At 35.8% G+C, this 16,989-nt stretch overlaps 1 protein-coding gene across 1 annotated transcript in view; it reads right to left on the reverse strand.

Annotated features, from left to right (window-relative positions):
• Positions 1-13,671, reverse strand: part of LOC112049051 (uncharacterized) — a 26,721-nt gene extending 13,050 nt beyond the window's left edge. Inside the window, exons 1-2 of the mRNA XM_024086789.2 lie at positions 13,532-13,671; positions 3,988-4,145 (exon numbers count right to left, since the gene is read on the reverse strand). Of these exons, the coding sequence (XP_023942557.1) occupies positions 3,988-4,145; positions 13,532-13,577 (204 nt within the window). The 5' untranslated portion in view covers positions 13,578-13,671. The remainder of the gene's footprint in view (positions 1-3,987; positions 4,146-13,531) is intronic.
• Positions 13,672-16,989: the final 3,318 nt, after the last annotated feature.

The raw sequence follows: 16,989 nt of genomic DNA on the forward strand, positions 1-16,989 counted from the left end.
GGTCTCAAACCGAGCAAAAGTTTTATTTGAATTCATTCAGTAGTTTCAGCGTAATGCCCGAATAACAAAAAAAACACGGACAGACAGACACAGATAAAAAATCGAAAAAAATATTTTTAGCTTCAGTATTGATAAGATAATGCCCTCCCCCCAAAAATTTTTTTCAAAATATCTTTAATGTACAGAATGTAAAAATGTACCTGTTACAGTTTTATTATAAGTTCTAGATGGCGCTAGTAGTCTTTTTTGCCAAGGTAACGTTTGGTGTTACAAATGGTTTATCTAAAATCTCAAATTGCGAATTAATGTAAAGAATTTGACCAGTTTTATTATTAGTATAGATAGATATAGATTCTAGATGGCGCTAGTAGTCTTTTTTTACCAAATTTCAAGGTAACGTAACGTATATGTATAACTATGACACTACACTAATCTGCTTAATAAATAAAAAATATTTTAAAGCAAATTTAGTATACAAGTTAATAAACAGTTGGTTGAAAGTCGTTTGTAATTCGGATTTTCTACTAACAGTTTAATCAACGTCTGTGGGTAAACGAACTTGTCTTCTGAATCATCAAAGCCGTGAAACTGAGTGGGCCTAATCTTCCCCATCCGAGTGTGTTACCGGTGCAAGCGTCCACTTCCTTTCTATTATGTACTAGTTAACTAGATCGGTCAACCGCGGACTGTGTTTAACTTGGCATCTATAGTGACTTTTTTTTAATCCTTACAAGTTAGCCCTTGATTACAATCTCAACTGATGGTAAGTGATGCAATCTAAGATGGAAGCGGGCTAACTTGTAAGGAGGAGCATAAAAATCCACACTCCTTTCGGTTTCTACACGACATCGTAGCGGAACGCTAAATCACTTGGCGGTATGTCTTTGCCGGTAGGGTGGTAACTAACCACGGCCGCAGCCTCTCATCAGCCAGGCCTGGACGAATTAAGAAAATCTCAATCTGTCCAGCCGAGAATCGAACCCAGGACCTCCGTTTGTAAACCTACCACGCACACACTGCGCCACGGAGGCCGTCAAAGACTGTTAATAATAATATAATAGGCAATAATTGCTAACTTTTAAATAATAATCTATTCATATAATCTGTAGAAAGGTCAATTCTGTACATGAAATGTATTTCCAAAATAACTATCAGGCAGGGGGTGATTAGTGATCGATACTGATGCCAAAAATGCAATTAGTAACATTTTTGTCTGTTCGTTCGTTATAGAAACAAAACTACTGGACAGATTTTAACGAAACTTGGTACAATTATTCTTCATACTCCTGGGCAGGTTATAGTAGGTATACTTTTCATCACGCTACGATCAGTAGGAGCAGAGCAGTGAAGGGAAATGTTGGGAAAACGGGAGAAGTTACTCCATTTTTACAGCGATACTTACTGTATGGGTTGGATTAAAGAGGTTTAAGGGCGGACGAAGTCGCGGGGATTATTTACAAATCTCACATAAAATTTTCGCACTGACGCCGTAATATAAATTCAAAAGATTATCTTTCAGAAAATATATTTATTATCTGTGTCACCAAAGGTTTACTTTTCGAATAGCCTTCCAGTCTGTTAGTTAAATAAAAAGGGACCAAGGTCCCCGGTAACGACAAAATTAATTGCTCGCCCGCCCATTCATAATAAAAATTTGCTCTGCAAATGTATTTTGTTTAACCACTAAGCTCAAGATAAGGTGGCGTCGGACTGAGGAAGAATTTATTTAATTACTTAGTGGAACAAGTGTTTCACTTATTTTAATTAATGGAAAAATTATTCCAAGTGTGAGAAAGTAGGAAGAACAAACTGACTTGGTTCACAACAACCTTGTAAAAGCGAACGTTATCTACCAAAAATATCGACTTTTAAGCAGTAAATTTTAGAATGGAGCGAGATAAAATTATGGCGCACCTCCTGTTTGCTCCAGGCTCCTAATAATAATTATGTGTACCAATTGTGAGTCCAAAGTAAGTATGGAACGCGAAGATCTCGACCATACTCTGCAGTGACCAATTGAAAATCAGGCGCAGTACCGTTTACGGTCGACTAGGATGTTACTGTGTGATAAATAAATAATTTTTATTTTTTTTCTTTTACTTTATTTTATTGCTTTTTACCATTTAGGCGCCCCCTAGGATTTGGCGCTTGGAGCGCCTGCTCCGTTCGCCGTGTTGGCGGGTCAGCCCTGCTTTTAAGGGTTTCTAAACCATTAAGTTAACGGTCGCGTGGCGCAGTGGGCAGTGACTCTGCTTTCTCTATCCACGGTCGTGGGTTCGATTCCCACAACTGGAAAATATTTGTGTGATGAGCATGTGTTTTCCAGTGTCTGGGTGCATTTATACATTTTACAGGGTGATACGGAGTATTTCCCATAACTTCAAAGTGTTGACAAGTCCAAATATAGCCTATATGAGCTGAATTACATAACGAATTTTTTTTTATTTTTATTTAATTATTTATGTTTTCAAAATAATTCAAATAATTCCGATTAAAGAAACTAATTGGGAAAAACAAAAAAAAAAGACAGTAATGCTTTTCTAATTCCCAGGATCGAACTCAGGATTATTTTCGTATTATGGTTAAACACCATTAGTCCAAATGACTATGTAGCACTTACTTGAAATTAATGTACGCTTACTATCTGATACGATGTAAATCGGCCACTGAGTATTTAGGAGTACGTGTCTATTTTTTTTTATTCTTTACAAGTTAGCCCTTGACTACAATCACACCTGATGGTAAGTGGTGATGCAGTCTAAGATGGAAGCGGGCTAACTTGTTAGGAGGAGGATGAAAATCCACACCCCTTTCGGTTTCTACACGACATCGTACCGGAACGCTAAATCGCTTGGCGGTACGTCTTTGTCGGTAGGGTGGTAACTAGCCACGGCCGAAGCCTCCCACCAGCCGACCGAAGCCTCCCACCAGCCCCGAAGCCTCCTACCAGCCTATAATAATAACTAATGACTAAAAATAAAAATAATAGACATACTCAGTACGTGTCTTAGCAAGTTAGCAAGTACTTTTCGCCTCTAATGATAATTCGGAACATTTAGTCTAGTACCTACTAATTTATTTCCGCAATCAACACATGCATAATCTTTTATGTCCGAAAGTGTTTGTACTGAGGTTTTGGTCCATTGGGCTATATTTTATCTCCGTTTTCTCAGGGGTATAGAAACTGCGTAGGTGAAACCGTGTGACGTCGGCTAGAAATTAGTAAAGTATCCTACTTAATATTATAAACGCGAAAGTATGGATGTTTGGATGTTTAGATGTTTGTTACTCTTTAACGCCGCTACTATTGAAGCGATTTGGCTAAAATTTGGAATGGAAATGGATTTTCCTCTGGATTAACACACATGCTACTTTTTATCCCGAAAAAATCCATGGTTTCCCGAGATTTGCGAAAACTGATGATTTTAATGATATGAAGAATGTTTGATACTCTTTCACGCCTCGACTACTTAACCGAATTCGCTGAAATTTGGTATTGAGATAGCATGGATTAACACATAGGCTACTTTTTATCCCGGGAAAATCCATGGTTCCCTTAGGAATTGTGAAAAACTAAATTCCACACGGACGAAGTCGCGGGCGTCCGCTAGTTTTAGTTTTTTTTTTTTTTAAATCTTTACAAGTTAGCCCTTGACTACAATCTCATCTGATGGTAAGTGATGATGTAGTCTTAGATGGAAGCGGGCTTACTTGTTAGGAGGAGGATGAAAATCCACACCCCTTTCGGTTTCTACACGGCATCGTACCGGAACGCTAAATCGCTTGGCGGTATGTCTTTGCCGGTAGGGTGGTAACTAGCCACGGCCGAAGCCTCCCACCAGCCAGACCTGGACCAATTAAGAAAATCTCAATCTGCCCAGCCGGGGATCGAACCCAGGACCTCCGTTTTGTAAATCCACCGCGCATATCACTGCGCCACGGAGGCCGTAAAAATTATATAGTATAAATGATGATGCTTATACAGACCTCAGGTCTATAGACCATGAACTGTTGATCATTGAAGTAGAGCCTCACAGACTGCAGCGTGTCATTCGGCAGGGTCTGCCAACTGCAAGCCACCTCCCATCCTCGCTCGGGCTCCCATTCGCCCGTGACGTTTACGTCTATCGCTCGGGCTATTGTTACTGCAACACAAATGGTATTGTGACTTCAATGCTGCAATACAGAATGTGCGTAATGCATTAATACTGACGACTGGTGGAGCGCGCGCAGTTTTGGGTCACGTAAACATTTAGATTGAGCCGTGATAGCCTGGTGGATATGACCTCTGCCTCCGACTCCATGGGGCTAAGGTTTAAATCCGATCCGGGGCGTGCACCTCCAACTTTTCTGTTGTGTGCATTTTATGAAATTAAATATCACGTGTCTGAAACGGTGAAGGAAAACATCGTGAGGAAACCTGCATACCAGAGAATTAAGAAAATTCTCTGCGTGTGTGAAGTCTGCCAATCCGCATTGGGCCAGCGTGGTGGACTATATACTCGAGCTCAGCAGTGAGTCGAATATGGGTTGATAATGATGAAACATTTAGAACCAACTGAGGACTTCATATGTAGCTATGAACCTTCGTAGTATTGGATAGAAGCAGGCGTTACTTTGCGGAAGTTCATCATGATTATATAATACACGTTGTGGAGTCAACATCTCCTGAGGATGCTCCGGTCTCGGGGTGAAACGTACGTAGAGAGTATTTTGTCGGACCTGGGTGACGTAGTCGCATGGGTTAGTCGACTTTTCGCGGATGATAGCAAAATAAATAAATCATTATATAATCTATCGTAGTGTAATATGGCTGTGAAGCATGGTCCCTAGTGGAAGAGCTACGTAAACAGCCGGAAGGCTGAGATGTGGACAAACCGTAGAATGCGCCGCAAGCTTTAGATACGGCGAAAATGTCTAACACTTCAGTTCTTGCCAAAATGCAGAAGAAGACCGAGCATGTTAAATCCATCAAACAGTGGTAGATCTCGTATTTTTTTATGTTCTTTTACAAGTTAGCCCTTGACTACAATCTCACCTGATAGTAAGTGATGATGCAGTCTAAGATGGAAGCGGGCTAACTTGTTAGGAGGAGGATGAAAATCCACACCCTTTCCGGTTTCTATACGGCATCGTACCAGAACGCTAAATCGCTTGGCGGTACGTCTTTGCCGGTAGGGTGGTAACTAGCCACGGCCGAAGCCCACCGGCCAAAAAGATTTAGAATATGAAGAATATAAAAATATGACAACGAATTGCCTGTGCTTGGAAGTATACCTATATTTCGTACTCGGATAGGTAGTAGAATAAAGTCCCCTAAGAGTCATCAGCCCCCAAGCCCCAAGCCTCGCCAAGTGGCACGTCGATTTTCTTTCTACGATCGCTAACGCTTCGAAAACTAAAAAAATGCATGGGAATGACATATTTTGATCACGTGACCTGTTTATAGCAAATGTCATTCCCATACATCTTTCTAGTTTTCGAAGCGTTAGCGATCGTAGAAAGAGAATCGACATGCCACTTGGCTAGCGGGGCAGGTATCTTATTCCAAATCCTCGAACCCTAGTACGTAACAATAGAAGCAAAAAAGTTTTGTTTCTTAGTATAAATAAATGATGCATTACGTGCTATAAAATATTATTATTCGTAGGTAGGTATCTGCAACAAAAACTTTGCGTCCTTAAGAGAATAATATAAATTAAAAGTTACGAAACGCAACTCATTAAGCACCTGAAATAACAACGAAACTAAGCGCATTTCCGGCACAAACTCTTATCAAATGCAATCACTTTGAAGCTAAATGTTTTTGCGGGCGCGGAATAAACAAACCTTATTGCACAGATACGAGGAAGTTATAGACGGAACTTTCGCTTACATTGCTTCTAAAGCTTTTGATAAAAATCAAATGATTTATGCCGCTGCCATCGCACGAATCAAGTAATCAAAAAGTAAGGAGAAAAGTGATAAGGGAAGTTTCAAACAAAACACGTTACTCGTCCTGCCGTAAATATTCGTGGAAATGTTTCGGAAATATTGAGCTGGTATTCAGTATTCGAGGTGGCCGCGTTAATTCGTCCTTCTGGGAATATTCGTGAAATATTTTCATATAATATCCGAATATTCGCGCGAGTATTTTCTCTAATATTCGCAGCCACTGCAAATTTTGGCAGCGCGTGGCCGGGCAGGGCAAGCTCGGGAGCAGACATAATTAGACACCCGGGTTAAAAGGCATGTCAAACAGTAGGTACATGAAGGTTTTTTTGTGTGCTTGTACTATATTTATTTACTAACAATTAGAATCTGATAGGTGGCGTTGCCTTAAAAATATCAGTAACCCTAGTTTTGTTAATCTAATTATTGCCACATTTTTTATTATTCTACAACTGAACGTCAGTACGTCCTCGGATTGGCGTGGGAAGGAAATAGTAATTTTAATAAATTACGTCTGTTTTAACTAAAATATTTACGTGCAAACAGCATAAAATTTTGTAGAGCAGATTTAGCAGTTAACAGTAAAACACTGTCCATCTATATTTTTTACTCTGTGGTTTATTTACGGCGCTAAAGCAGTTTATTTACATAACGCTTTTGTCAGCCAAGTGGATTAAACAATTAATTATGCAAATGCGGTATAACACCTGCCTGTGGGTGGGTCACGAAGCTGCGAACTGTGGCGTGCACTCATAAGGCACAAAATAAACCGCGCCATTTTGTGATAGACCAAATGGCATATTATATTTTTATACGGAGTATAATCAATTGATTACTATCAAATTAATTTTCCGTAGTCTTAGTGAGTCGCTTAAATTATATTTACGAAATTCTGATTCTGGTTATTAACAGAGTTAATTTGGTAGCATACTGTTTATTGATATAATATTAGTTCTAGGCACACCTATTAATTAAGCAACAAAAAAAAAGGTTAGTAACAATTTTTGACGACCTCGTTATTGATACAAGTTGGGAGGAGAGGAATTCATCAAAAATTTTAAAAATGTTCCGTAGGTCCTGGATTATAAGCCATAATTACTTTTTAAACATGACCAATATTTCTTCTACTCTCTTCCTGTAAGAGCTGTGGTAGAGATATTGAAACTGTTATTTTTGTAAAGTTAGTCACTGATTACGATGCATACCTAAGTTAGCTTTACGGCTACTTACTGTACTGTACTGCTTTACAATACAACAACTACTACAAATTAAACACGCGAAGGGCAGTGTTCTTAAGTATGCTGCTTGCTTATCTATACTAAGCTGAAGAGTTTGTTTGTTTGTTTGTTTGATTGAACGCGCTAATCTCAGGAACTACTGGTCCGATTTGAAAAATTCTTTTAGTGTTAGATAGCCCATTTATCGAGGAAGGCTATAGGCTATATATTATCCCCATATTCCTACGGGAACGGGAACCACGTGGGTGAAACCGCGCGGCGTCAGCTAGTGATTTGATAAAATTTATTGATTTAAATGTACATTCGTAACTACGTTGACTCGGTGGTCCAGTCATCCAGTGGTTAATATCATGGGGTGAAGGTTCGAGGTGTGTGAGCTATGAAATTAAGTAGTGCTCTTTGTTCCAAGGAATTCTTAGCAATCCATCCCCAAGCTACAGAAATTGCGGTAATCACTCAGTTGGTCTCGGTTATAGAGATCGTTGCATTATTGAACATCATCGCCCGCTAACACGCTTTGAAACAACATGGTGGGCTTCAACTCTTACGTATGGAGAGAAGCCCTTCACTATCATTTCGATGGACGTCCACTGCTGGTTATCGGCCTTTTTTGGCCTTGCAAGGGCTTCCAAACACCACGGTCTCAAGCTAGCATCCAGCGGCTCTTTGTATTGATGTCGTTCGAAAAGCCCTCCAAAGAGCATTACATGAGCTATTAGACTTATAAATCTTTACGTTATTTTGGTACCTAAAAATACGTTACTTTGTCAGAGAATGTTCGCTTGAGAAGAACAAGTAGAAACAGTATGATCGTGTGTAATTTTTCCCTTTAACAACGCCATTTTATTAGGGAGGTCAGCGACTATGAAAAGGGCAAGGAAACAATGAATTAGCTGATGCGTGTCGGTTGTTATGTACGCATGAAAGGATCACAACAAGACAATATGACGTCTCAAATGCCATATTAAAGTGTTAAGCCGCGCGCGCTGGCCCAATTGAGCTTATTAACTGCTTGTGTATGCCCGAAACTGAATGTAGGTAGTGGCGTGCACAGAGTATATAACTAGGGTAAGCGCTATACATGCAAAATGGAAAATTCCTGAGAACGTCAGTCAGGGTAGACATTGCATTTCTGCATTTATGAATTTCGCACCACTGTTAAAGTAATCGACTTGAAAATTATTCCTATCTAGTTGAAAACATAAATTTCATTTTATAATATAATAATTTCGAAATATCATTTAACTGTAGAAATTATCGGAGTTCAGAAAATAATTCAAAACAAAGGTATGTTTTATAATAACTGTTTTTCTCAATAGGTTTTTTCAACTATTTTTAAAGTAAGTAAGTGTTTTATTAAACCTCTATGAAAAAAAAACCAAAAATCTCCATTTAAAATTGCCGCTGACTTTAATTAAAAAAAATATTTTGTATGCGGAAATAATGTCGCCGCTATATTCAACGTTTTATTTACAGTTCAGATTAATCGGTTAGGTTTCAAACTTCAGTTGCCTAATAGGACCCATAGTAACACGATAAATTAAAAGTTCGCTAAAATATACGATTATCAAACGGATAGACCTACACCAGTCATATTATCTGTATTAGAGGATGCATACATTTAGGCAGGATATAACATAACTCATACAATTATTATGGAGATTAGGCATTTAGGTAAGTACATACATTACTTTTTGGGCGCAATTAAATAAAGGGCTTTTTATATGTGCCACTTCTGTTGTCATTATCCTTGGCCTAAATTAATGCACTACGTACTATTGTAATTAGTGGCTACAGGTATTTATCGAGTAAAAATTCATTTTATCATTGTTCCCGTCACCGTCAGAATACAGGAATAAAAAAAGCCTATGACACAAATAACGTAACTTTAAAGTGGTACCAGATAAAAAAGGTTACTAAAAAAAATTTTAAGTAACTTAAATTCACACATAAATAAATAAATAAATAAATTTAACGAAAAATAATATGTCTGAGGAGTTCCCTCCGCTCCATCATCAGATCGACTTCAGACCTTCATTACATTGTAGATAGATAGATAGATATTCTTTAGTTGCACACCACAAAGACAAATACAAGTGAAATAAAAACATTAAGAAGAGATCAGCATACAAAAGGCGGCCTTATCGCTAAGTTATTATAAGTACCTAGCAATTTCTTCCAGGCAACCATCGGTTTAGGAAAACTTAATGACATCAGCAGGAGGCGTAAAACAAATATAACCATAGTATTAGTAATACACATACATACAAATAATTTACATCCTAATACATAAACAATATTATCCAAATACCTACAATAATGAATAAAATACATATCAAAATATACTAATAAATACATTATAAAGTCATATTGAAGAGAAATAATAGATACAGATCGTCCTTACGGCACCAGATAGTGAGTCTTACTTAAAAGAAGTTATAGTCAGCCCGATTATTGAATGTAATGTTTAAAACGAATAAATTTAATTTTTATTTTAATTGTTTTTCATTTTCAATAGTAGTGGCGTTAAAGAGTAACAAACATTCATACAAACTTTCGCGTTTATAATATTAGTAGGATAATCTTACTACTGTTTAATTAGTATTGGATTAAAATGTTTGTATGTCCTTTACTTTTTTTAATTAAAAAAAAAACATTATTCTATAAATTTACTACTGTTTAATTAGTATTGGATTAATTTTTAAAATTTTTGAAAAAAAATATTTTTCATATTCGATTTATCGAAGTTAATTGTGATAAATCTGTGGTGCCCGGGTACAGAATATAATGCATTATTTGAACGTAGCGACTAATGCACCAACAACATATTATTGAGCGTTTAATTGAAACGCATCTCACTAGATGTACTACGAGTATGACACATAATTAAACTATGTGTAATAGTTGTGTCATCAAAATGTTATTGCCTTCTTAGAAGTTAAATTATCTTGTTATTGCCAATTTAAATAAATAATTGTCCCTAAAAGAAATTGCTGGAATTTTTTGTTGCCAACTTAAAAAAATTATTATTGTTCCTAAGATAAATTACTAATTTTTTTTATATAGACTAATTTTATTCTTCGTTATTACAAACGTGCACGATGCCTTTCCACTTTGCGCTTAAAATAATGTCAGCCATGTTCTTTTTAAAGTGAAACTTTTTTACTCTTTCGTCATCTATCGCACAGGCTGCAGAGTATGGTATAGTAAAAGGCACTCTGCATAGCACCCATGATCAATATGAAAGCGCCCAAAGTTTCATTTGTATCGTGGTTTCATAAAACCATACATTTTTTTTTTAAATCTTGAGCAATATTCCATTTTTAAAATATTGTGAACGTTGCGCGAAATTGATAGGTATCTAAGCTGTTCCAAAAAGGAGGAGGTTCTACGTTCGGCTGTATGTATGTTTTTTTTTTTTTGTATGTAATTGTCCAGCGATAATTCCGTCATTTATGGACCGATTTTAAAAATTCTTTTTTTGTTTTAAAGGGTTCAATTCCAGGGTGTTTCCATTTTTTTATGTCAGGATCTGATGATGGAATCCTGGAGAAATTGAGGGAAACTTTCGAAAATTGTAGAGACGGCTAGTGCGTTTGTTAGTGTTTCCGTAAGCTATTTCAAACCACTACAATTTTATGAAGGTCTGGAGTTGGTCTGATGATGGAGCCGAAACACAGATGATGGAACTCGACAACGATTTACAGCAGTTACCTTTTGTTTGGGCTTGATTAATTAATTAAAGCTGTTTCTGAAAGAACCACAGAAATTTTGTAGTTTAAACGGGTTTAATTAAAACATCATTGGCTTGGCACCGCCTTCAAACTACTCATAAGGTAGCACATATACAAAATGTTATTTTTGCTTTTTAGTTTAATTAATTTTTGAGTTGGAAGTCGGTTGAATTTTTTTATTAAATTTTTTTTTGAATCTTTGAATGTTTTGAATTTGAATATGACTTACTTAGCGTAGGTACTCGTAATTCCTCCTTAATAAGCTAAAGTATATAATTGCTATTCCTATGGGTATCTCAAAGATTAAAAGGGTACTTTATTAAGCAAATGTCGTTTTATGGCAGCCATGAAACGGGGAGTCGCGGGCGCCCTTCAAGGGAGCTTCTCCATTTGCTTAGTAATTGCTGCCAATTGAGAATAATTAAAGAGACATCTGCAATAGAGGCGGTTGATGTGAAAAATTTAATATGCAAGATGGGAACGCGGTTTGTCACTGTTTGCAGGATTACAAACTGTTAAATCCGTTTAAGAATCTAACTAGTACACGCACCGTGGTTTTATTCACATAGTTTCTATTCCCGTGGGAATACGGGGATAAAATATACATATGTTACTGGCTGATAGTATAGCTTTCGATTGGTGAAAGAATTTTTGAAATCGGATCAGTAGTTTCGGAGGCTTCGTAAGTAACACAAACTCAAATCTTATGATATTCGTTTATTTAAATGTGCAATTCTTATACTTATCTATGCGTATTTCGCGATGACTGAAATATTATTGCAATTTCACACCCAAATAATATAAAACATACCTACTCTATTGTATGTATATAAATTGTAGGTATTTGTGTAATATTGTTTATGTATTAGGATGTAAATTATTTGTATGTATGTGTATTACTAACACTATTGTTATTTTTGTTTTACGCCATCTGCTGATGTCTTTAAGTTTTCCTAAACCAATGGTTGCCTGGAAGAAATCGCTACTTAGCGATAAGGCTGCCTTTTGTATGCTCTCTTCTTAATATGTTTTAATTTCACTTGTATTTGTCTTTGTGGTGTGCAAATAAAGTATATCTATCTATCTACTCTACTGGTTTCTGGTTTCAATCAACCCACATATGGCTCTCTGCCGAGGTCTCTCCTCTCAAAGCGAGAGGGGTTAGACCAAAAATAAGTTGATCCGCAGACGTACCAAAGTTAGTGACATACTCGCAGCTCAGCAAGTTGCGAAGCTGAAATGGCTGTAGGCAGTCCACATAGTGCGAAGAGCCGACGGACGTTAGTGTCCTAAGGTGCTGGAATGGCGACCCCGCACCGGAAAGCGTAGTGTTTGTCGATTCCCCAATATGTGGATCGAGGACATTAAGTTGCAGGGAGCCGCTGGATACTGGCAGCTCGAGACCCTTGTGTTTGGAGACTTCCATCGGCTGTTAATGATAATGATGATATTTATAGAGAGTGTTTCCCATAACGTTAAGGTGTTGACGAGTCCACTTATAGGAGTCGAATAACTAATTAATTTTAACTTTAAAAAAACTAGTTATGTTTTCATACAAAGTAAATCATATAGTTCCGACTAACCCTGTAACTAAAATGTAAGTAAATGCCTATAAGTAAAATGAAAAGAAATATTTTTTATTCAATGACAAGTTAAGATGATGATGACAGTACTAGACTACATTTTTGACGAGAGCGACGACCTCTGTGGTGCAGTGATTTTTTTGATTACTTCAGGACAGGCCTGATAATAAGCCCTTGTAGTTTCTGTTATTAGTATGGATGCAGCCTGCATCAGAATTTGTCGATATCGACGAGATAGTTGCAACTGGCACCCCCACTTAATTCATTAGCTACTTCGTGATATTTATCAATGAATAAGTTATGCTACTACATTATTATAAGGATGCGTATATGGGATACATTTTAAGATTTATTTATAAATATTAATACTTAACTCTAAAAATATTCATTTTAGAACACATGTTCCTTGGACATATTTAATTAATTTTCCTTAAAGAATATAACCCTAGAGTAATGGGAAATAATCCCTAATCAGCCTGTATAATATTATATTGATTTACAGAGATATGGATAGATCTCATAATATCGAAAGTCGGTTTTTCGGGGCGCATTTGTGTATGAAATTGAATGAGCGTTAAGAAAAGCATAAACCCGTTAAGTCTGTATGTGGTTCCTACGCAAACGTGGTAAACGGGGTTTTATGTCACATGCCTTCCAATTTACGTTTAATAATAACTTTCAAACTGAACGAATTTTCATGGGATTTTATGGGTATAATAGATTAGAAGCAACTTCATATCTAAAATATTTAAACTAAAATAAAAATTTACGGAAAATAGTTTTCCACAGGAGCTTTCGTGTATAATCTTAACTACCTAAAACTTGCATATTTACAGTTTTTTTCTTATTTTATGGTAACTTTTAAGTTTTAATTTCACCAATCATGGTAATATAAAAAAAACCTTTTAGAAAATATATATGCTGTCCCCAATTAAAACGAAAATCTTTCGACTTTCAGTCAGTCGTCTTTTTAATTGATTGACAAACAATGCAAGCGAACTCGTGTGTAAGGAGTAAGAGTAGATAGTAATAAAAAAGTAATTACCCATAAACGCCATAATAACAGTCACTTGACCCATCTTGAACGCCATTATTTTACACTAATTACACCAAACTGTAACGGCAGCACTGTTATAGAAAGCACGTCCACAGTTTGAAACAGTTTTGACTAAACTGTCTTCAATAAAAGCCGCGCGCGCGCATAATATACTAAACTACGTAGGAATAATGCGTGTGCGACTCTTCGCTGTATTATCTCATTTTTAACCGACTTCTAAAAAGGAGGAGGTTCTACGTTCGGCTGTATGTATGCTTTTGTTTTTATTAAAGAACTGATGATGAAACGGAGAGATATTACATGTTGTACAAAATTGTTTTTGAAAATTTGATTTACCTAAAATTCCTGCATTCAATATATTTTACAGTTAAAACTTATATTTGTTACTTCGTCCTTGTGAAATTCACTTTTTTTTACAAAAATGTCACAGTAAGCAGATTTTTCGAATTATTACCATATATTTTGTTAAATAACCTCCTGTATGTTTCAGTATCCAATTAGCGTTGAAGTCCTGTTAAAATCAGTTCAGAGTTCCAGAGTCAAGCCCAGACGAGCAGACAGACAAAAATTAAAAAAAATATGAAAACCCAGCAGATGAGAAAACCCAGTTTTGAAATCATAAACAGATACAATATAATTTTCATTTAAATTAGCGGACGCTCTCGATGTAGTCGTAATTCGGCCCTGTCGCAATATTTGTTCGTAGTGGAGGTCTGGTAACTTTGAACTTCTAAAAGCGATAACCCTCATTCGCATGACAGCTTTTTTAACGGACGATAAAATAAGCGTTCAAATACAATAAAAGTATTCCCAAGTATATGTTTACGACTACAGCGTTTTTAAACGACGACTTTTTTCGAGCAGCGTTGCATTTTAAATTTTGAGCGTTTTTGATATTTCGTAATGTGACCTTTTGCATTTAAATTTATTATAATTTAAATTAATTTATAGCTAGTTCTAGTTTTTTTTAACTAGGTACTCGTAGTCACTATTAAACTACTTATTATACTACCTTTCAATACCATAGTAAGGTTATTGTGTCTATTATAAAAATCAATAATTACTTACAAGACTTAAAATACTTTATAGATACCAAACTTTCGAGGTCATTCAACCAGCATTACAAAATGTAGTAATACTAGTAAAACTATTTTTTTAAAATCAAATAAATAAAAAAAACAATATTTTATGCAAATCAACCGTAACAGTAAAGTTTACTTAAGAACACACACAATCAGTGAAAAAATGTTCTTAATTACGTTAAATATATGATAGGTAAAATACTTATTTGTTTCTGTTTTTAGGTCAATTCTGTATATTTACACACATCTGCTATTATTTGTTGATCGAGAAGCATTACAAATAATAAAATATTGCTATTTTTTACTTCACAGTCAGAGAAATGGAATATTTACTGTCATACATACATGTCATATGTACATAGTGCATATTTGATAGAACGTGCAAGCTTAATTTGACCACAACAAATACGATTTCGCAGACTGTTCATGATTTCGCATACATGACAGATACGGACATAAATGAAAGCACGTTTAAAATTCATAGCCACCGCTACCAGAAGCGGTGCAGTCAAAATTGCATTTTATTACTATTGAATAAGGTCTCTTTCAAAATGTAATATACAAATAGAATTGCAATAATTGTGCTTTAATTAATGCGATTATAATATACGTGCCTAAATTGGTGCTAATTCGATTTTATATAAATTCTAAATTAAACTAAGAACTGCCAAAGCTCTAAAATGGGGTCATTTATTATGAGACAACAAACATTACTAATAATAAGACCAAATCGTGCAGTAGGAGCGCGTATGACAACAGTGAAACGAGGGGATCAAACTGTGACCCTCTCATATTTGAGTCGGCTTTCTAAATCATGAAACTTTATAAGATGTACAAGTGTCTACGAGTATGAACGAGTATCTAATATGATAACATAATATTCTTAATTCACAAACGATGGATATTGATATTTACTGCAGTTTATAGAATTATTTGTGTGGACCTGCCAATGCATAGCTTTAAGCAATGTGTTAAAAAATTTACTTAGTCGAGGTTACCACAACATTAATGAGTTCCTTAAAGATAAAAGCGCTTGGAGGCCATTGGATCAGCTTCCAAGAAATTGTAATGTTATCATCAATTGTAAATTATAATACTGTATGATTTTTTAAAAAGAGCAACTGTTGAGTTTCTTGTCAGTTTCTTCTCAGCAGAACCTGCCTTACGAACCGGTGGTAGAATCTTTACAAATAGTCAACTGACGTGTCAAAAGTGCTTGTAAACTGAGCATAATTAAAATAAATGATTTTTGATTTGATTTGATTTTAAAAAGATTTCTAGACTACACATTAATAATATTTCATGTTACCAATTCATTATTAAGTTTATTACATACAAACACGTATATTAGCAATAATGCTTTATGTTCTGTGCATTCACAACAGTAAAACTAGCTCTTGGTTGCACATATATTTAGTGCGAGTCCTTTAATCAACCGCGCCCTCAGAAATCATTTTATAATTCATAGATACGGGAGTCCGTTGTAATTTAGTGTTTGGATGTTTTATAATTTAGTTTTTTATTTATTGATATAAATTGACTTATTTATACTTTATTATTTTTAACAGTGTTTATATAATACTTATAAATACAAATATATATATATATATATTATTACCAACTTAGCTTTACGATGAATGCAGATTGCAGGGTTTGTCGTTCTGTGCGAATTCAAATTGAATAATAACATTACCTACAGGGTTTTTTTGGACCTGCCTTCAGACGGACTAGGAGATGGACAGACAGACAGCAACGAAGTGATTCTGTAAGGATTCCTTTTTTTTGAGGTAAGGACGGAACCCTCATGTAAAAAAGCCTTACCAATGGCCGTTACTCAATTTATTTTATTCTCAGATAGTATTCAACTAATAGGAAATTCGGCAAAGTTGGTTGACGGCGGCCGGAATCGAACCTACGCGTATTACTGGGCGTCTGTGCAAAACTTTGTGCCGGAAAAATGTCCAAAACTTTTATAATAGCCAAAGTTTTTATCGGCGATCATTGAAACGAGGATTATTAACAATCTGTTTGCTGTAAAACTTTGGAAAGGCCATTTTCATTTTCACTCGACCGGGGCTTTTCATATGAAAAAAACTTACACAATAAGCCTATATTTCGGATTTTTGCAAAAACTGTTCAGGACATTATCAGACGGTATGAATAGGCTATGTTTATATGTTTTATAGAGAACAGTCAAAAAACCAGCATCTGCTTTCTTAAAATACTAGCAGACGCCCCGCAGTTTCATCCATGTAGTTCCCGTTCCCGTGGGAACACGGTGATAAAATATGTCCTTTGACACTCACAGATAATGTGACTTTCTATTGGTAAAATAATTTTAAATTCGGTTCAGTAAATTCAGAG

Source organism: Bicyclus anynana, chromosome 16 (genome assembly GCF_947172395.1).
Source record: "Bicyclus anynana chromosome 16, ilBicAnyn1.1, whole genome shotgun sequence".
Classification (NCBI taxonomy): Eukaryota; Metazoa; Arthropoda; class Insecta; order Lepidoptera; family Nymphalidae; genus Bicyclus; species Bicyclus anynana.